We start from the raw sequence: 21,363 nt of genomic DNA on the forward strand, positions 1-21,363 counted from the left end.
GGTCAGTAGGTAAACTTGTTCTTCCCCTCAAGTAAAACTAAATGCTGCCCGGAAGAAACAGTCTAGACACATGAACTGTGAAGAGTGTTCATTCTCAATGTATACAGCATTCCTGTTCACTACAATACTTTGTAAATTCACAAAACACAAAGAAATGAGAGAACTAGGAAAATGTTGGACGTGGTGAAGGGAAAATGCTACATCTTCCAAATTTACATCAGCAAAAGAAGCAATCAAAGCACTTTGGCCACAGTGGGTCGTCATTAAATATTTGATCCATCTACTAAGATAGAACGTTTTTTTTTTTTTTGGCAGCTGGCCAGTATGGGGATTGTGATCTTGGTGTTATAAAGCTGTGCTCTATACCAACTGAGCTAACTGGCCAGCCAAGACAGAATCTTTAAATGCTTCTATAAGACATTAAAAAGGCCAATTTTAAGTTCATATCTGTTGAATTTTTTATATTTGAAAATCATGACAACTTTGTTTGAACAGTGTTCATATTTATGAACTACCTGTAAATAAAAACCTATAATACTATAACAACAAAAGCTAAAATACATTTCAATGAGAAAAATACACTTCTGAAATAATAATTATAATCCTTAAATAGGCTAGAGATATGGAAGCAACCTCTGAAATTAGTGGAAATAACATAATAGCTAACAGTGATTGAATGCTCTTTATGTGAAGACATTAGCTAACTGCTTCTCATGAATTAACTCATTTAATTCTCACAATAACTCAATAAGGTCAGTACTATTATTAATCCCCATTTTATAGATGAGAACAGACACGGTATTGGAGCTTGCCCCAGTGTCATGGCTGCCAAGGGCTAAAACTGTAACTAACATTCAGGTTTTAGAGCCTGTGATTGTAAATCATATGCAACACTAGCTCTTTATAAACTAACTTTCACTGTGTTGGCTTTAGTAGCTGGAAACTAGCAGATGAAGCTAATCAAAAAAAGTAATAAAACTTCAAAGTATTTTCAAAATAATATAGAGGCAAATCAATGAAAGGAAACTAAGACAAGTCTAGACAATGGAAGGTGAGATAACAGAAACCACAAAATCACAAAATAAACTCGAATCTTTGGTATGCTGAAAATATTCTATATATTATCTAGAGGTGGTTAGATGGTGTAAAATGTGTTAAAATACACTGTACTGTACATTTAAGATTTGTCTACTATATTATGTGTGTGAACATACAATTAAAAAGTATAGGTAAATATTTTTAAATATTTTTTTTAAAGATTAGGTGGATTTTGAGGCTCCATCCATTACTTCAAACAATAGGGTTAATAACAATGTCTCAAGAGACAGGTTGGCAACATCTCCTTATGGGATACATCCTATCCACTTAACCCTTTGTAACCAATGTGTCCATATGATTTACTTTCAGATTTTTGAGTCTGTTAACCATAGTTTCATGTTTTAGGACAGACAACCTAATTCAGGTTAAATATTATCACATCCAACCATCCATCTGAAAAGGGAATGCCTTGTACCATCTCCCTGATAGCTAAACGTAGCATGACTTCAGCAACAGGAAGCCAAATAGCTCACACAACAACCCATTCTCTTTCTATAGGAAAAAATTTTCATAATTAAATCCAATATGAAATCTATATGGTCCTCTATCCAATCCTACTTCCATACAAAATCTTGTATGGAATACTTGAAAAAGACTATAACCTTCTCTTAAGTCTCTTTCAACAAGCTGTATACTAAACTTCTCTTAACTGTTCCTCATGATTTCCAGACCCTTCTCCATTCTCATCAACTCCCTTCAAAAATGAAGCTCCAACATTCTGAACATCTACTTCTATTAAATGGAGAAAGCACAACACCTCAAGAGTTCACACCAATCATCTGAAACCCAAAATTTTATATAAACTCTAACAAACCACTTTAATGAACTCTGGATGGAGGTTGGAAACTGAACTACAGGACTTTACACTTATCTCTATTTTACATTTTAAGTTTCTATTCGTTAAGTCTAACATCACATCTTCACGAATCCTGAAATCTAGTAAACTTCTGCTTGCAGTTTTGAATCATCTGTAAATCTGCAAGCAAGCCATATGGATTAATAAAAAATGTTAAAACAGGGCAGAGACCAAGTAAAGACTCTTACAGCACTTTCTGCATACTTGCCCCACAATAACAAACATCCAGTGAAAACTTACTTTGCAAATGACCTTTCAATCATATAGCTATAAAGCCCCATTTCTCTACCATGATCCACATATTAGTTCAGAAGACTGCCTAGCTACAATATCCTTGACCCTCCAGTAATCATATAATAGGGTTGTTTTAGCACAACTTATTCCAAACCCCTGGTTATCAATAGAAGCAGTAATGCCCCTTAACAAACATTTTGGGAAGATTTTCTTTCTCGGAGCTTATGTGTATGTGTGTGTTGGTGCCTTTTTTTAAAAAAGTTTTATGTGTGGCAGTTATGAATGAAGTTCATTTCAGAAGAGTATAGATTACAAATTATTTATTAGAAAAAGCAGTTATTAGGCCTGACAGCACCAAGAATTACTACTGTAATCTTTGATGACTCACAGCATCAGAAATTACTTTTGTTTAACATACAAATTTTCTGTTGCAGACAAAACATTGAGCTCCTTGATAAGGAGTTTTTAGAAGCCACCTCCGTACTCCTTAGTTCTTCATTCATGCTGATTTCCCTCAGTATTTCCTAACTGTTTCAATGTGGTAGAATCCTTATAATTTCTACTTTCGACAAAGCAAACTTGAAAACTGAGGCAATTCCTACAATCATTAACAGGTAAAGGGAGAAGGCCATGCTAGGAAGGCTATATACTATTCTTTCTCCAAGAGAACTATATTAAATATTAAAATACATTCAAGGGGGAAAAAAACAAAAATAGGCCTTGGCAGATTGGCTTTGAGAGATTTAATAGTACCTTTGGAAAAATTAAGGCTATTTTATGAAACAATCTGAAGAAAGAATAAATGACCTAGAAACTACCATTTCTTCCTTTAAATAGAAATTCTTCTTGTGGTCTCTTTATAGCTGAAGAGATCACAGCACTATAGGTGTTTCTTAGAAACTGCTGAGATGTATATCATAAGCAAAAGACTAATAAAAAAGTATATAAGATATACGCTAGTATATCATAAGAAAATGAGTAATGAAAAAAAGTGACTATTGAGGAAAAAACCAGTATTTTGGTACTTTGCTTCCCTCATTGACAAAAATTATCTTTTATAATACCACACTTTAATCATCTACTTTATTAAAAGATCTACCCACTAAAAATGAAAAAAAACAAAGCATATTGTATATTCATCTAATTTTATAAGCTTTTCCAAAGCTCAGAATTTTAACTTTAAAAACTATCAAAGACCTCTTTAGCTGGGAAGCTCTATAATATAATAGGGTAGGTAGGAGTTGCCTGGTTAGTTCAGTTGGTTAGAGCACTGCCTTATAATACCAAGGTCAAGGGTCAGATCCCAATACCAGCCAGCTACCAAAATATATATGTATATAAAACAAGGTAACTAATTCATCAAACAGAAATGTAAGCCTTGCTCAAAATAAACTGAAGCAGACAATAGATATTTAATAAATGAAAGATGTTAAAGGCTCTTTCTGAAAACCAACTTCCTAAATTATTAACCATAGGGGCCTTGTTGCTGTTAAAAAATTGGAGTCTTTATATACAAAAGAGCATCTGGGAATGGCTCTTGACTTTTAACTAGAACACTGAATACAACAGCAACAGCGTGCAGCTCTGTCATCCAAACAAAGCCGCAGATTTTCAACAAGTTTTTGCTATATTTAAAAAGATTGTACATAATAAGTGCAGAGAAAGAAAGGACAAAGCCTAGTATAATGATTCCTGCAAAAATATGAATGCACCTTATAAGATGAATATTTCAGGACCCTACTACACTAATTATCTTCAAATAATGTGCTTTAGAAATTAAATATTAAGTCTCTTTCCCTCTCATAATATACCCAGAAAATTATTTACATAAGAAAACCTACCATCAGTTTATATGGTCCAGTCTGCTCAGGATAGAAGAGAGAAAAGAGCCTTATATAAACTCTTCCTCAAAATAAGAAACTACAGATAGAGAAAACAGGCGTCTATATGTCAAATGCATTCCCATGGTTGTCTGGATGTTTAATAAGAGGTGCCTGAAGTGCTTTTAATATTAAAGCATGCTATGTCTGCAGAAGGAGTTATGTGCTATGGGCTATTTTAAAAGAAGCTGGCTGTTTTTCTGTCTTGGGAGACGACAGAATTTTGTAGAATGTTTTGTAAAGCCTTGTAGAAATAAGTTAGTTACAGTATCATAAACTATGTGGTTTGCCAATTTTATTTTAATAAATAAAATCATTTCCAATAATAAGCACCAGAGTTTTTCAGAACATTCAGACTTTATAACTGTGTCTTCACACAGTTCAAAAACATATTGCTAAACCAAAAGACCTTTGTGTCGGGGTTCACCTCATTTAGTAAAAACCACAGTTGAATGCAATCAGGAAGGGACACACAGACACTTATCAAAAGTACTAATGTTATTTTTCTTAAGTTATGTGGTAAGTATGCAGGATTCACTTCCTCTCCATAAGTGCTATATTTGAAAACTGAAAACAGCTCTTACCTCCTGAAAAGATCTCACTATAACTCTTTACATCCTTGTTCTATTTATATAACCTCCTATATACTTTATAACCCATTTGTAGTTTGAACCATTCAATGGGGCTTAATATTTTTGTTGTTAAATATATCATACATTCAAAGCCTAAAATCTATGTATCATACATTCAACACCTGTAACCTATATGAACAGTTTTTAAAAAGTGTTAACATGAACTTGAGTACCTAAATTAGTTCCCCCTACCCATACTCTTCTCTCTCCAAAAATCTTTACTTCACAATTCTGTCATAACAGCTCAGGGAGACACTGTTAAATCCATGCTGGCATTGCAAAACATAAAAGAGGCAGTTTAACATAGTGATTAAGAACATACTTTGGAGCCAACAACCTGGGTTCAAATGCTGGCCCTACCTCTTATAAGCTATATTACCTTTGGCAGGATATTGAACATTTTGGTGCCTTGGTTTACTCATTTGTAAAATGGGGAATAATCAGGACATATCTCACAGTGACTGGGAAGATTAAATGATGTACTCAGAACATGCCTGATATATTGTAAGAGTGATGTCAGCTATTATTACTAATAAAGTCAAGAAGGTAAAACAAAACGAAAATATGCTGAAAACTATGAACTTTTTAAGAGTATAATGCCTGGGCTGGCCGGTTAGCTCAGATGGTTAGAGCACGGTGTTACAACACCCAGGTCAAAGGTTTGGATCCCCATACCTGCCAGCTGCCAAAAAATAATAATTTTTAAAAAAAGAAAAAAGAAAAAGAACATAACACCTCTTACTAAAATTTATTTCGGTATTATTATGGAATCTTACTGATTTTCAACTTGCCAGTAGTAAGTGATCTGCTTCTACCTCTATGCCAATCAAACTACCCTTCCAATACTCACCTGACTCATCTACCATGTTATCAAACACCTCAAAGTTTGTGAAAATATCTTGCCTTCCCTACTAAACTTTAAGCATGAGAGCAGGGATCATACCTTGTAAAAAATTCTTCTACCTAGATAACTTGCTTAGAAGATACTGCTCATCATTTATTAAATAAATGGATTTGAACAGCATTATTTCACTTGGAGTCAAATGCATGAACATCAGTAACCTAGAGGTTCATTTAGTCTCATATACTCCTGCTGTTAACATTAAAACGTTATTTTACTCCCAGCCCATAAATTGAATGCCATACTTCAAACTAGAAAAAAAGGAAAAATGTATATAAACTATGGTGACATTTATGTTTTTGTAGTGGGTACACAGAGACACAGTGCTTCTCAATGGTGCAGTGTATTCAATTTCATAAGTGTCCGTTTTTTCAACTTATGAACGAACCAGCAAAGCCTTTCACATGGCAAAATCTCCTGACAATAGATCTACCCTCATTTTAAACCTGAGAAAATACAGATTACTTTTCTCTTCTGTAATTTCTTCCTTTTCCAAGAAGCATAAGAACAATCTCAGAAATGACACTAAAAAGCAACTGTAAATTCTGTATTCAAAAGTATGGTATCATGGTTTCTGCTATGCACAGAGACTCTGAATGCTTACAGCTGAAAGTCTACAATGAGAAGATACAATAATTGTCTTTGAATACTTAACAGGCTGCCATGTGGAAGAAAGTACAGACTTAATTTTTGATGTTCCAGAAGGCAAGTTGTAGGAAAGCAGATTTCAGACACAAGGAAAAGAACTTTCTGAAAATTAGAGCTGTCTAAATTGGAAAAGGGAATCATGTGAGGTAGTGAATACTGTAACACTGAAAATGTGAGTAGAAAACTGATTTGGGGGAATGATGTAGAAAAGATATTAGATAAAAAGTTGGACTATATGGTCACAAAGAGTCAACTTAATTAGAATATTCTTGAATTTTCTTAATACTTGATCCAAAAGTGTTGGCTTGATGCACAACACTAATCACGAAAAGGAGGAACTTCCTTACCAGATATTACAGGGTCTATGTGGGCTACATGAACATCACCCTTACTATAGCGCAAGTGACATTTTAGAAGTTGAAACATCCTGTTCCTATTTGTTTGACTTTGTGATTCAATTTTCTCCCTCCAAATAGAACTAAATTAAATTCACTTCAAATTTTATTTTAAAAATTTTACATTGTCCCTTGAGACTACTATAGATCCACTGTCTATCTCCCGGCCCCTACCCACCAAGTGGAGGATAGAAAATCTCTTAGACTCATTTTAGAAAAGTAAGAAAATGGATAATTGGAATCTAATAACTCTTCTACTATACCAGACCTGCTATGAGAATTACAGCTCAGATGGTATAATTAACAGTTTAATATATCCCAATCTGTCTCCTATACTCACTAGGGTACTAAGAAAAAAAATATGACTATAAAAGAAGAATATTTTTAAAACAAAGCAAAAGATAAAAATAAGCTAGAACATAAATCCTAAAAGTACATGGAAGTTCATCATACTTTTGTACAGGTTTGAAATTTCCATAGTAAAAACCTGAAATAAAGAGCTCTCATATAAAAACTAAAGCTCAACTCTCATTTAATTAATATAGACATGATATTGACGTATTTTTTCAAGCTACAGGAAAAACAGGTAATGATCTGGTATCCACTTAACTTTATCTAAATTCGCCTGAACTCAAACCTAAAAATATTTAACTGCCAGTTTTAATCTCTCTCATACACTCTAAATTTCACAGGAAAAGTTGTTAAGCACTATTTACAAAGAGTTTCATTACCAAAACTGAAAATGCTTCATTGGAACATGGGATGGAAAAATATTATAGATTTTCTTCTTTTTTTAATCCAAGCTGCAGAGTGGTTTTATATCAGACTTCAGTTTGTACAGTCCATTATTAAATTGTTTTGATACCTCAGAATTACTTTAAACAAATCAATTTATTTTGTTTCCTCTATATTTCTAAAGATTTTCAAAGCCTAAAATATGTTATCTTATTTCTGTTTAACAACGAAGACTTCTACAAATAATGAGAAAAGCTACAACATTAGAATGGCATTAGGCTGGAAGTTAAGTGATAAGATTCTAGTTCTACTTCTGAATCTATTTTATCCTGAACATGTCACGTAAGCCTTCTAAGTCATGGTGCTCGTCCATAAAATAACTCAGACTAGATGAATTCAAAGACTCCATCTCATTCTGAAGTTGTACAATATTACGACCTTCATAGTGAGTATACTCCCTCAATATGACAGGTATTCTTTCCTCATGTTACTTACAGTGATATGGTGTTGTGGATGAACCCAAACAAAACATGCAAAGCCAGGAATGTTTAAGCAAATGTGATCAAAGATACTGGCTTCTGAAATATGGGTTAAAGTACCTTAAGTGTCTGTCTTTCTTTTCTTGTCTAGAAAGCATCAACATTGTTTGCTGCAATTAAAGCTGTGAAAAGTTGTAAGAAACTTCAACTAAGACAACAAATTCTGCTGACTCTTGAACATAAAGGGAAAGCTCCGAATAATAATTTCTTGACACCCATTATGTGTGGCACCCATTCTCCCAACCTGCATTCACGTGTCAGAGGAACATGGTACTTTTGTGGCACAGTGGAATCAAAAGTATGGAGTAGAATGTACTATTTGTATAGGCTCAAATTAAGCACATAAGAATACTATCTTTCTAGTTAATAATAAACTAATGGGATTTAGTTAGAAGTATAATTGTTTTTGCTCTGATGTTTGTATTGCATATATACAACATAGTTAATTCCCTAAATCTAATACAACTAAATTCACATAAATGGTTTTGATATACTGTTAATATTTCAACAGCTCTACTTTATGAATACCAATAATCTAATCCAATAATCCAATCCAACAATCTAAAATAATCCAAGTGAAAATACGGATTTCTTTTGTAGGAGTAATTCATAGAGGTTTATTTATAATTATAAAATCAATAAAAGTAAACAAGCAATCCCTCCCAAACTTAGTAATAAATAGGCCATGTAGTACAAATGTAGTATACTAAAAAACCAACTGCTTTCAAAGAAACACTGAGAAGCATAGCTATCGACACCTCTATCTTGTCGGTTAATTCATATTGTAAAATGATTGCCAAAAGAACATGAGCTATCTGAATAAATATTATGATGTCAGTATGTTGGGGAAAGGTATCCTGGCTACAAGACAGGAAAAGGAATACAGCCCTAAAAGATGCATACAGATAATTTGAGTAATGGGGAAGGAGGAGCTCTTGTATTTAATTTATACCTGAAAGAATTCAAATATAATATTAGTAATAAAAATCTACAAAATGATTGTGAACCAGAGAGTGTCTGGATTTCTTTAAAGAGCCTGACTGAGACAGTGTATATGTAAAAAAACTTGGATGGAGATGTAAGCAGGTGTTGTGGTATTGTGATGATTTAACCACAAATGCCTTCCCTATTTAAATATTCCAATCAGTACTGTTAGTACACGTACCTCGGAGAATTCTTTCCTCATGGCAACGAAGAAAGTCCCAGATTCTAACAGTGCCGTCATCAGAGCATGTAGCAAATTTATTATCCGTGGGTGAGAAACTGTTACATGAAGACACACAGCAGGGGAAAGAAGTCAGCATTTAACAGATTATCTGTGCTTCTCAGATAGGGAAAAATAAAAAACACTGTGCTGCAATATATACAGGAGAGGGAAGTATCCAGTGAAGAAGCCCTTAAAGAGAATATATTGTCAGCTAACATACGCATCTCATCAAAAGAAAACTTCAGAGAAGTTGTTTCTTAGTTTTCAATCATCAATATTCAGAGAACTTTATGAGTGTATTATTAGTACTAATGCTACCCATGTGCCTCTCACTATAGTATTTCCTATTGTACCAGCAAAACACATGGAGCTGACTTAAATGTTGAAACTAAATGAATTCTATGTTTGTAATAATCCTGCAAACAGTCATTTAAATCACATAGGAATACTACTCAAAAAATTAACATCAGCTTCTGCCTCAAACACTTCCTGAAATAAGATGAAAAAATTGGGACATGCTATTAAAAACCTGATTGCTAAACATCCCTACATTCAACATTTCTAATTTATTCAAAAGTCTGTGGGAAACATTCATACCTTCTTCCTAAGAAGCTATCCCATGAACCTTTTGGGGAAAACTTTAAATAGGGACATACAGATTTGTGTTTAAAGCCAAAGAATCTGCTGCAAAAGAGGGAGCTGGTTTTTCTTCCCAGTAGTGAAAGACCATCAAGTTTCTCAACTAACTTGAAGAACTACCTTGAACTTTTGAATCCTATAACTAAGAAAGGACCAAATGTGAAAACTCACGTATGGGGATGACGCTAAGACAAAGTCTATAAAGCAGAAGCACATTTATCCAACAATTTCTGTTAAGATTCTGAAAGTAGAAACAGGTGACTGCAGTGGATGATGTTTCTATAAACATGTCGACCTCCTCCCACGCATGGGTGGCACAACCTTAAAGAATGCTGCTTAGCTTTATTCTGAGGCTGCAGCAATTCTTCAGGCTTGTTTTTGAAACTTTTTTTTCTTTTCCAGTTTTACTATACATATCTCATTGATATGTAAAAATATACAACTCACTGAAAATATTTTAAACTCCACTTATACATTTGCATAACTGATATTATCAACAGTAAATCAGAAGAAAAGTCCTAGAGTCTTCTTGACAATGGTCTGCTTACAGCTGCAAAGCTTGAAGAACCCATTCATTAATCCGTTAATGTTTGCCACATCCAGAGAATTATCTGTGAGGGTTTTTAGTCCTATACTTTCCTTTTGAAGTCATGGCATAACCAAGCCAACCAGGTCTTCACTTAAGCCTTTTTTTCTTGTATTTTGTGTGAATTCTGAAGGTGTTTTCTGTAGGCTTTAGATTTTATTCAGTTGTATAATTAAAGACTGAATTCTTTATTTAGAATGAAATATTCTTGTCTTACACAGTAGATAATAAAAAGGAATAACGTATACACATTATTAACCATCAAAAAGAGAAAATCAGTGCAAAATGCGGCAGACAATACATCTCTAACATATTGCAAAGGCTGATACCAGGACAACACTACTTCAGAAAGGTGCCAGCAAAATGGTGAATGTGTGAAAACAAAGAAAAATATTGTGTTTATAGGGTGCGGAAAGTTTCCCAGAATCTGACAGAGCCCATGCATCTCTGCACCCAGAATACACTTAGAGAATAATTTAACCATGACAATAGGGACTACAGAAAATGGTATATTTTGTATAAACCTGGCCTCTCTAATCGCCTCCTTATGTGCCTGGAACATCTTGACGTTGTTCATGTTCGACTGCCAATATTTCACATATCCTCCGTGGTCTGCTGTCAACATCCACATGTCATTATGTGACCAAGTCATGGCCCTCACTGGGCTATCGTGAGCCTGTGAAAATAGAAAATATTTGTAAGGTACAGCTTCAAAGAATATATAATCAAAGGTTTACAGAAGAATTTATTAATTCACAGCAATGATTTATCCAATTTTAACAATGCCAATAAAGTGACTACAGGATGATGCTACCATCTGATGATTATCATTACCTGTAATATTGTTTCAAAATTGAAAGTGAGTCCATTCCACAAGGTAAATTCTCCACTAGAAGCTCCAGTGACCAACCGTCTTCCTTCCGGTGTCCACTGAGGTGGGGAGGGGGGAAAAATAGGTTATACAAGGGCACAAATCCTCCAATTTCACTAATTCTGAAAACATTTAGAAAATCCTTATTTATAAAATATCCAATTATTGACATTAAGTAGATGATAATGACTTTCATTTAAGTGTAGCTCAGCTTTATAAGCAAATACTCTGGGCCGAGCCCGTGGCGCACTCGGGAGAGTGCGGCGCTGGGAGAGGAGCGACGCTCCCACTGCAGGTTCGGATCCTATATAGGACTGGCCGGTGCACTCACTGGCTGAGTGCCGGTCATGAAAAAGACAAAAAATAAAAATAAATAAATAAAAACCCTTGATTTAAAAAAAAAAAAAAAAAAAGCAAATACTCTGTCAGAAAAGAACTTATATTAACACAATGCAGGGAAAGTTCTAGCACTTTAGCTAAATTTAAAGTACATTATGAATAACACACCTACACACTACACACTACAGTATACACACCTATGCACTTTAAAGAGCATTTCAAAACAAAATATGCATAGACCTCATTTTCCTAGGGTACATGGTAGACTAAAATAAAGTGGTCACTATAAAATTCAAAGATTGAATGAAGGACCTGATGTCTTAAACTGCCAGTGGACAAATTCAGGCAGAAAAGTCAAGCGCTTTATTTAAAAAAAAAAATACACGCCAGGATAACAGTAAGTACCACTCTAAGGACATCAAGGCCATCAAACTTTTCTTGCAAGTAAACATACTTAAAAAATTATTTTAAGCTCTCCTCCATTCACACTACCAAGCAATGACAAACCTTACGCTGAACTACTCTCAAAAAAACTTAATAGAGCCATGACTAATTAACACTACACCAATATTTTAATGTCACAACTATCATACCGAAGGGAATCTGTGACATAAGTGCTGACAGATTCAAACTACAACATATATTTTATTCTCAAGTTTCTATGATTTACACACTCATTCTCCTTAGAAGATGTAAATACATAAAACACAACAATCCTATTTCCTGAATAAAAACTGTGACGAAGAGTTGAAAAATATAAGTGTACTTATAGGAACAGCAGGATGAGAGAAATAAAATGATTATCTGGTAAAATAGACAAATATATGTGACAATTTAGCTTGTTATTGCTTATCTATAGGTATGGTTTTGAGTATTATGAATAAAAGCCTCCTTCCTTCCTAGTTTCTGTTACCTGCCTTGAATCTCAACCTAGTTAATACTGCAGGCAATCAAACTGTAAACTCAGAAACATCTTTATCTCTTAATATCTTTTAGTTTGGACTACACCTCTACTACATACAAATTTTTCCTGAGACCTTATAACTTTATCCCTGAATGAGAACATTTACCCCATGTAATAAGAGAATGTTCAGATTTTATTATTTCAAAATGGTTTTCTGTTTATGCTAAGTGGATATTAAAATTAGCAGCACATCACAACCCTTTGACAAATTCCCTGATAAAGAAAATTACACTACATAGTGGTTGGCTCTACTCATACAACCATGTTTCTTTATTGGTAATTTTTGCTGCCTTAGGCCTCTAAGGCAAGTAGTAGACCTAAGACTAACTGCAACAATTACCATGGAGCTCAAGCAGACATCTCTTCTAGTTCCTCTCAGTTCTCTCTATCACACCTCTCTAATATCAAAAGACCTTATTTTGCTCATATGCCACTAATGTTTGCCATGACTGTCTTTTCTCTATCCCATTTTTTTTTTTCAATTGTTATTTGCTCAACTTTGTCTATTAACCATCCTATACCTCTGGATACTGTTAACCAACAAGGGCATCCTTAATTAGGAAATGAAATAATCAAAACACAAAGAAAATTACACCATCATCTATGGAAATTAACTATATGCTTGGGAGACAGGGATGCGGAGACTTTTCATTGCAAACCCTTTCAAACTTAAAACTTTTTAACCATGTAAATGTACTATTTATGTAAAAACCTGTATTTTAAATTTTTCAGTGAAAATGTAATAAGGGCCTACTATGTACCTTCACAGAGCTGTCAATTATCGTGTCCCATAGTTCTTGAGCTCTTCTCAGGTATTTTCCTTCCTAGTGACACCAAAGAACCTTTCATTCACCTTGTGGTGACACTTTCTAAACAGTAACAAAAGCATTCCTATTCAAGGGCAAGTCCGAATATGTATCCATGTATTCAGAGAGAATTCTATGTAAATTGCAACATGAAGAAAAACAATGCAAAAGTAATGTCTTACTAGATGTGGCTACAATGGATAAATGACTGGCTGTTCAAAATAAAATTACTAGGAATAAACCAACTGTTATCCAGATATAGATTTAAAATAATGTTTATTTTTTTTTCTCCTGTCAAAAACATTTGCAGACTAACTCAGGATTAATTTTTCCAAAAAATACCCAACGAAATACTTACCCTAACAACAAATACTGGACACTTTACTTTATTTGTTGATGTCCGAACAAATTTTGTTGTTACTGCATTCATAGGATTATTCAACATTCCTATAGGTGGGACCAGCTACAAAAAAAGGGGGGGGGGGTCAGATCTGATTACACACAGGGCAGAAACCAGGAACACGGCAAGATAATTATTTCAACATTTAAAGAGAACATATACAGGACTTTCAAAAAAACTACTGTAACATTACAATTAGTCTATATTAATTAAATGAAGAAAACTGAGATAGAGGCAAGTTAAATACCCAATATCACTAAACAAACAACAAAATCAAGTATGGGATTAGGTACTAGATTTTCCTAATTACTCCTCAAAGTCAACACAATTAAACACATTCACAATTAGCCAAATTTAAAATTAACTTTCTGGTGGGTCCAAATGCAGTCAGTGGTGTTTACAACTAAACTGATCACAACCAGTTACATATTTCTTTGTTCCTTCTCTACTCCCACTGCTTCACTTGACTTGCCAAAAAAAAAAAAAAATACAATAAAATTAACTTTCTTACTATAAGACTTTGAGGCACTTTAGACTTTCGTTGGATATTTCATTGGCTTTAAGCCCCAAATCAAAATTTCATCATCCATAATTAGAGTAAAAGCAAAGTTTAAAACTGAGACAAAATATAATCCATGGTTTATACACGTTACATTATCACTTTGAGAATATTTCAATTATAAAAATGTAAAAAAAGACCATTTTGGCCTTGAGTTAACCTATTTTTAGGCTTAAATGTCCAAGCAAAGAGGTTTCTGTTAAGCTAGTATGACACGTCTTATACTTACATCATTATAATAACCTGCATCAGGCTGAATTGCCCGCATATCCCTCTGGTCTCTTTGCCATATTCTGTTCTGTTAAATAAATCAATAAATAGATCAATTAATGAATATATGGCCTAATTATACTCAATTCGAAATTACTAACAAAATGTAAGCTAGTAGAAAACAGGATTCAAAAATATTACTATTTTCAAAAATACAGAATAATAATGAGTATCTTAAAGAGATTTCCCCTCTTATCCTACTGACAATCTTAAAATTTCCCTCCTCACTTTACTCACATTAGTCCCCCACCCATTCACTTGAGATGCTATTGACACCAACACATTCTCCCTGACTATACTTTAATAAAAAGAAACAGAGCAGGAAGTAGACATATCCTCAATTCCTCCAAAAACCTCAGCACAAAACAATCCCTCGCACCTCCCCCATGGTTATAATTCTTCTCAAACTTCTCTCTCCTAGTCTAGTTTCCCAACTGGAATTCCCAAGAAGTCTAAATCTGTCTTTATCTGTGAATCTCTTTCTCCCATGTGCCTGCTAATTAGGCCTAAGGTGCAAATAGGTCTTTAACCACAGGTCTAAGGTAATGAGAAGCAGACAAATTTTCATAGAAGGCCAGAGCAGACCAAAACCCAACAAACATGACACGGTAACATTAGTAATAAAAAGCAATCGTGGAGACTAACTCCTAGGTTAAAAAATAAACAAGTAAATAAAGTACTCAAAAGGGAGAGACATCAAGTTGACAAGAGTTTTAAGCAGACCTCTTCTCTGACTTTACTTACCATCTCAGAGTTGCTTTCATCCTACAGGACTATAACAGGTTATCAATCCCCAAGTAAATAGAGCTCTTTTCCCATCTGTAAGAGCTACCTACCATGAGAAGCTTGGAAAGCAGGAGAATCCATGTTCCCAGTGCCAGTAACTCTGACACCCAACACTTGCAGTTCTGAATGTATGTTCTCAATGAAATATTCCTATGTTGGTAGTCTTATTATTTCATATACATTGTGTGGGTTTAACAAGTTTTAAGGTTGGCCTACGGATTAACATACCCTCTTCTGATTTGTGTGAACCTTCAGAACAAAGCCTATTTCTAAACTGGGGTTTACCAATTTTTCAAAGGATGATTCATGCACAGGTTTTTAAAAAAGTACTGGTGGTGGGCCGAGCCCGTGGCGCACTCGGTAGAGTGCTGCGCTGGGAGCGCGGCGACGCTCCCGCCGCGGGTTCGGGTCCTATATAGGAATGACCGGTGCACTCACTGGCTGAGTGCCGGTCACGAAAAAACGACAAAAAAAAAAAAAAAAAAAAGTACTGGTGGTGATTTGCAGTCCTCCTTAAATGGCCTAATTTGAAATTCTGCTTCATCCCACTAACTCAAGCAACACAGGTATACTTACTATCCTACATTTAAAAAACTTTCTTCTTTTAAAAAAAAAACAAAGCTTAGGGCCAGCCCGTGGCTCACTTGGGAGAGCGTGGTGCTGACAACACCAAGTCAAGGGTTAAGATCCCCTTACCGGTCATCTTTAAAAAAAAATAAAATAAAAAATAAAAAAAACAAAGCTTCATCATCTGAAGCATATTAATTAGACTTACCTCCAAATACTTAATTACAGATGGATTGTAGTCTATGGTTTTTCGGTTTACAGCTTTCCTCATTCGTTTTCCATCAAAGGTAAGCTGTTGCATTGCTTGCTGCTGTGCAAAATCAGGTCGCTTATAAAACAGCTGTCGAGGTGCCTGGTGTTGGAACCTTGGCATATGGAAAAAACGAGGAGGAGAACCAATTTCTGTTGCCATGATGATGTTTTCCTTCCAAGACACTAGGACAGAGAAAAAGTACTTTCACTACAAATATCAGCACTGCAACACTGCATGGAAACATTTTAAAATGAACATTTTCCACACTTCTCTTCCCTTTTCTAACATGCATAATTTCTAGCTTTAATCAATCAACTTACAATATGAACTATTAAAGAGCAGAGACCAGTTACACACTGAAAAAAAGCTAATTCAGAGAATAAATGCTAATAGGAATTTGTTGTAAAATTCAGCCTGATGGAAGAAAAAAGTGCAATTTATTAAAGTTTGGGGTGAGTGGGAGTGTAATTGTTGTGTTTGGGGAAAAAAAAGAAGGTAGATTCACTGGGAACTGTTTACATTTTTTAAATGAAATTTTAATCTAGATGTCTGGCAGTAAAACAAATTATTTTATCATAAGATCCCATCTTATAAAAGATTAACTAAAAAAAATTGCTAGGAACAGTGTAGAAAAAGGAATAACTGTCCAATTTCATATCTATAATGAATACCAAAAGTACATATATCTAATTTCAGGAGCAAAGTACCTATCACAGAAACTTGTTTACATAATACTTATGTATAAAGGTAACATTAAGCTAAAATCTAAAGAAAAAAATGTTAAAAACCCTATAGTTTTTCAACTTCAATGCTCTACATTTAATCTTACGTGCAAATAATGTAAATATGTGTGATTTTAAAATAAATTTTAACCCATACTGGTCAGTTGCCAAAAAACAAAAATAAATACATAAAATTGTAAACATATTTTAAAAATAAGACCATTAGAAACACATAAAGGACAGAAGTTAAAAGCATTCCCATAATTATTTCTGTTTCAAAAGCAGGGAAGATTACAGTCTCTATTATTTTTCCATATTCTTGTATTTGCTTTCCCTCACTCTTAAGATTAAATAAAGGGCCTGAAAATATTTATGATTTCTTTTGGATGAAAATATTCTTAGTAGTACTTCATCCTATCTGGTCCCTCCTAAAACCATTAAATAACAACAACAACGAGCAGGAGATGGGGTAGAAAGAAAATAAATCCTGACTCCCACACCACCAAAAAGAAAATAGTGCGATAAAATATGAATTTAACATATATTATTTCCACCACTCTGGAGCAAACCCAGAAGGTCCTAACAAATGTTAATTTGTAATGAGATAACATTCCATCTCTCAGAGCTGTGTGTGAATGAGAATGTACAAAAAGCACTAGGCATTTGACTCAATGACACTGGTGGAAGAATATGTTTACTTAGCTATCCCATGAATCGAACTAAGTTTCAGAACCAGATTTCAATTAATAGCTTCAATTCAGATGTTTAGACCAATAATTCTAAAAAGGATGCAGTTTTGAAAAGCGTTTTTTTTTGGGGGGGGGGGGTTTGTTTTTTAAGATAACTGGTAAGGGGAACTGAAGCCTTGACTTGGTGTTGTCAGCACCAAGCTCTCCCAAGTGAGCAAACCGGCTTTCCCTACATAGGGATCCGCACCCGTGGCCTTGGTGTTATCAGCACCACACTATCCCAAGTGAGCCACGGGCCGGCCCTTGAAAAGCGTATTTTAAAATTACTATTTTTTACCTTAAAATCAAGTTTATAATTAGAACAAAACTATTATAATATTACAGTTTCTAGTATTATTCATATCACATGAGAATAAAGATTTATACACATATCAAAGGGTGCTTAAAAATTATTCAGCCCGAAAAAGGAATGAAGTACTGACACAAACCATGACGTGGATGAATATCAAAAACATTATGCTAAATGAAAAAAGCCCGACGCGAGTGGTCATATATTGTATGATTCTATTTGTATGAAAAGTCCAGCATATGCTAATACGTAGAGGCAGAAATTTAATAGATTAGTGGTTGCTAGGGGCTGCAGGAAGGGAGAAATGGGAAGTGCCTGCTTAATGAGAATGCAGTTTCCTTTACAGATGATGAAAATGTTTTAGAACTAGATAGAGGTAGTGGCTGCACAACATTGTGAGTGTACTAAATGTACACTTAAAATGCTGCTAAGTGTACACTTTAAAATGGTTAAAACAGTGAATGTTAAATTATATGAATTTTACCTCAATTAAAGAACAGAGGGGCTTGATCCATCAGGAAAAAAATTTTAGAGCCGGCCCGTGGCGCACTTGGGAGAGTGTGATGCTGATGACACCAAGGGCATAGGTTCGGATCTCTATACAGGGATGCCCGGTTAGCTCACTTGGGACAGTGCAGTGCTGACAACATCAAGTCAAGTGTTAAGATCCTCTTACCGGTCATCTTTTTAAAAAAAGAAGAAAAATTTTAATGGAAGGTAGATGAAATAACAAAGTTCATGATTGTTGAAGCTGGGTGATGGGTCCATTGATACAAAGCTCTAACCAAGAGCCAAATCAAGGATCTGAGACAGCAGGTGCTCAATTTCCCTGGGGTTGGGTTTCAGGCCACTCCCCCTGGGTCTCAAACCATTCCCCTAAGACTCAAGCCCCACCTCTGAGTTCTGAGCTATTGTTGCTTGTTGCGCCTGTTTTTTGGCATCAACGCGTGGAGACTGGGACAGCAGGAAGCAGATTTACGTAATTTCAGTGGCTGGGCATGCTCAGGAGAAAGGAGTTTATCCTATGAATGATCTTCCACTGAAGGCACTAAAGAGCACACAGCATATTTTAAGTGTATTCGGTGGAACCTGACCAATCAGCATGCCCCAAAGAGACCAACTGTGCATGTACAAGTCTATGTTACATAACTGGGAACCACTCACTTAGTTGAATATTCATTAGGTAACATGAATATGTATCCATAACCAAACCATAAAAGTAGAATCCAGGAAGAAGGCAGGGCTGCTGCTCACTCTCTCTCAAGCAAGCCTGCACTTTGCTTGCAAACTGTGTACTTCTTACTTTTGTATTAAACTTGCTGCAGGGGCTGCTCACACTCTGGAGCCAGCCCACACTCCCTGTGAAGTGTGTTTTTTTTTTTTCTATTTTTTACATTAAACCTTTCTAACTCCAACTCTGCTCTTGACTTCTTTCCTGTGGCGGAGTCAAGAACCTGATAGAGGACACTGTGAGTTGAGGTCAGCTATCTGACTTTCCCAGACCCTCTCCAGTATCAGATCTACTACACAAACATGAGAAAAATGAAGTCAAATGCAAAACAATCAATATATTGTTACTAACACTCTTGAAAAATCACATGTTAAAGCTAGAGAAAAATATTAATCCTTTATCTAAGACCTTATAGAGAATGGAGACAAAATATCTATCCATTCACAAATTTGTAGAGTAAAACTTGTTTTAAAAAAAAGGGGGAGTGGGGGGCGGCTCTTAACTTTTCCTTGAATGGTCAAGTACTACTTCTGTTCCAGAAATAAAGGTCCAGCATAAAGAAAAAGAAAAAACAAGTACAATTATATTTCAAATCAAGATCCAGCCCTAAAATAAAAAATAAAACAAAAACAAACCTCCTCATAATACAGTGACCAGACTTCACATGCTTTACACACTTTAGCTTCGCATCCTGCAAACCATTAAGTTACTTGGCCAAAGTCACAACAGAGCCTCTTGGTGGCTGTGATGAGATGAATTATGTCCCCCCAAAATTGGTAGGTTGAAGTCCTAACCTCAGAATATGACTGTATCTGGATTTAGGGGCCTAATCCAATCTGACTAGTATCCTTCTAAGAGATTAGGACACAGACAGAGGGATGACCATATGAGGACAAAGTGAGAAGGTGGCCATCTACAAGCCAAAAAGAAAAGGTCTCCAAGAACTCATCCTGCTCACACTCTGATCGCAGACTTCCAAACTCCAGAACTGTGAGAAAATAAATTTTTACTGTATAAGCCCCCAAATCTGTGGTACTTTGTTATGGCAGCCTTAGACAACTAACAGAGTGGCAAAGTCAGGGCAAAATGCCTGGACATCCTGACTCTCCTTCAACATGGATTGCCAAAAGATTTCAGCAATCGTGACTTAACAGCTCTCTCTGATAGCAGAAAACTCGATACATGAGGTTGAAAAATCAGTAGTGACAGAAAAACCATCCCTCAAAAATCATTAAAACTGTGCTTCAGGCTTCACTCAGAACTAAACATCAGGGAAGTAGATTTATAACCTAATACAGAGAAAGAAATAAGAGTCTCATCCTTCAAAAAAATAATCACTGTGATTTGTACCCACTACAGTGTTCACTTGAGGTACACTAACAGAACGCCACAATTTAAACTAGAAATTAGGTTTGTACTCAAAACATATTCATCTCACGTCTGGGGTGGAGACAGATGGGTTGGGAAGGGAGAGGGCAAGAGAAATACAGGCAGAGAGAGAACAAATAGTTCGTCTATAGTTATTTAATATATAGTAAAAATAGAACTAAACTAAGGACAAAATCCACCTGAAAACACTGAATTCATCATGCCTGTCTCCTATACACAAACCTTCAATGTTTCAAGCAATCAGCACAATTTTATCAAGTGCCAACTTTCCACTATACACTGTGTCAGGTATAGTGTATCATTCTGATTCACTAAATATCACTTCTAATTTCATAGTACAGTTGTTTCAGACTTTGTGGTGCCTGGTCTCCATCTCTATTTTTAGCAAATATGAGAGTACTTCAAAAAGTTCATGGAAAGGGCCGAGCCTGTGGCGCACTAGGGAGAGTGCGGCGCTGGGAGCGTGGCGACGCTCCCGCCGCGGGTTCGGATCCTATATGGGAATGGCCGGTGCACTCACTGGCTGAGTGCAGGTCACGAAAAAGACAAAAAAAAAAAAAAAAAAAAAGTTCATGGAAAGATTCATATTATCTTTTACTTCTATTTTTCCACGAACTTTTTGAAGTACCCTCATATAAAAACTCATGCATACACAAAAGTCTGCAGCATATCCTTAGCCTTCAAGCTTTCAACTACTCACAGAACCAGGCAAGCCAGTCAACTTCACATTTGTTTTCTCAAACTGTAAAATGAAAATGTAGATAACCTCAAAGATCCTTTTTGTTCAAAGATACTACTTTGCATTAAATATATTATTC

At 35.2% G+C, this 21,363-nt stretch overlaps 1 protein-coding gene across 4 annotated transcripts in view; it reads right to left on the reverse strand.

The window, feature by feature from the left end:
• Nucleotides 1–21,363, reverse strand: part of WDR33 (WD repeat domain 33) — a 103,374-nt gene that overhangs the window by 46,131 nt on the left and 35,880 nt on the right. For all 4 annotated transcript variants that reach the window (XM_063092806.1, XM_063092830.1, XM_063092824.1 and 1 more), the window contains exons 2-7: nucleotides 16,121–16,347; nucleotides 14,519–14,587; nucleotides 13,689–13,793; nucleotides 11,185–11,280; nucleotides 10,875–11,026; nucleotides 9,084–9,181 (exon numbers count right to left, since the gene is read on the reverse strand). In XM_063092806.1, coding sequence (XP_062948876.1) covers nucleotides 9,084–9,181; nucleotides 10,875–11,026; nucleotides 11,185–11,280; nucleotides 13,689–13,793; nucleotides 14,519–14,587; nucleotides 16,121–16,324 — 724 coding nt within the window. In that variant the 5' untranslated portion in view covers nucleotides 16,325–16,347. The remainder of the gene's footprint in view (nucleotides 1–9,083; nucleotides 9,182–10,874; nucleotides 11,027–11,184; nucleotides 11,281–13,688; nucleotides 13,794–14,518; nucleotides 14,588–16,120; nucleotides 16,348–21,363) is intronic.

This window comes from Cynocephalus volans, chromosome 1 (genome assembly GCF_027409185.1).
Source record: "Cynocephalus volans isolate mCynVol1 chromosome 1, mCynVol1.pri, whole genome shotgun sequence".
In the NCBI taxonomy this organism is placed as follows: domain Eukaryota; kingdom Metazoa; phylum Chordata; class Mammalia; order Dermoptera; family Cynocephalidae; genus Cynocephalus; species Cynocephalus volans.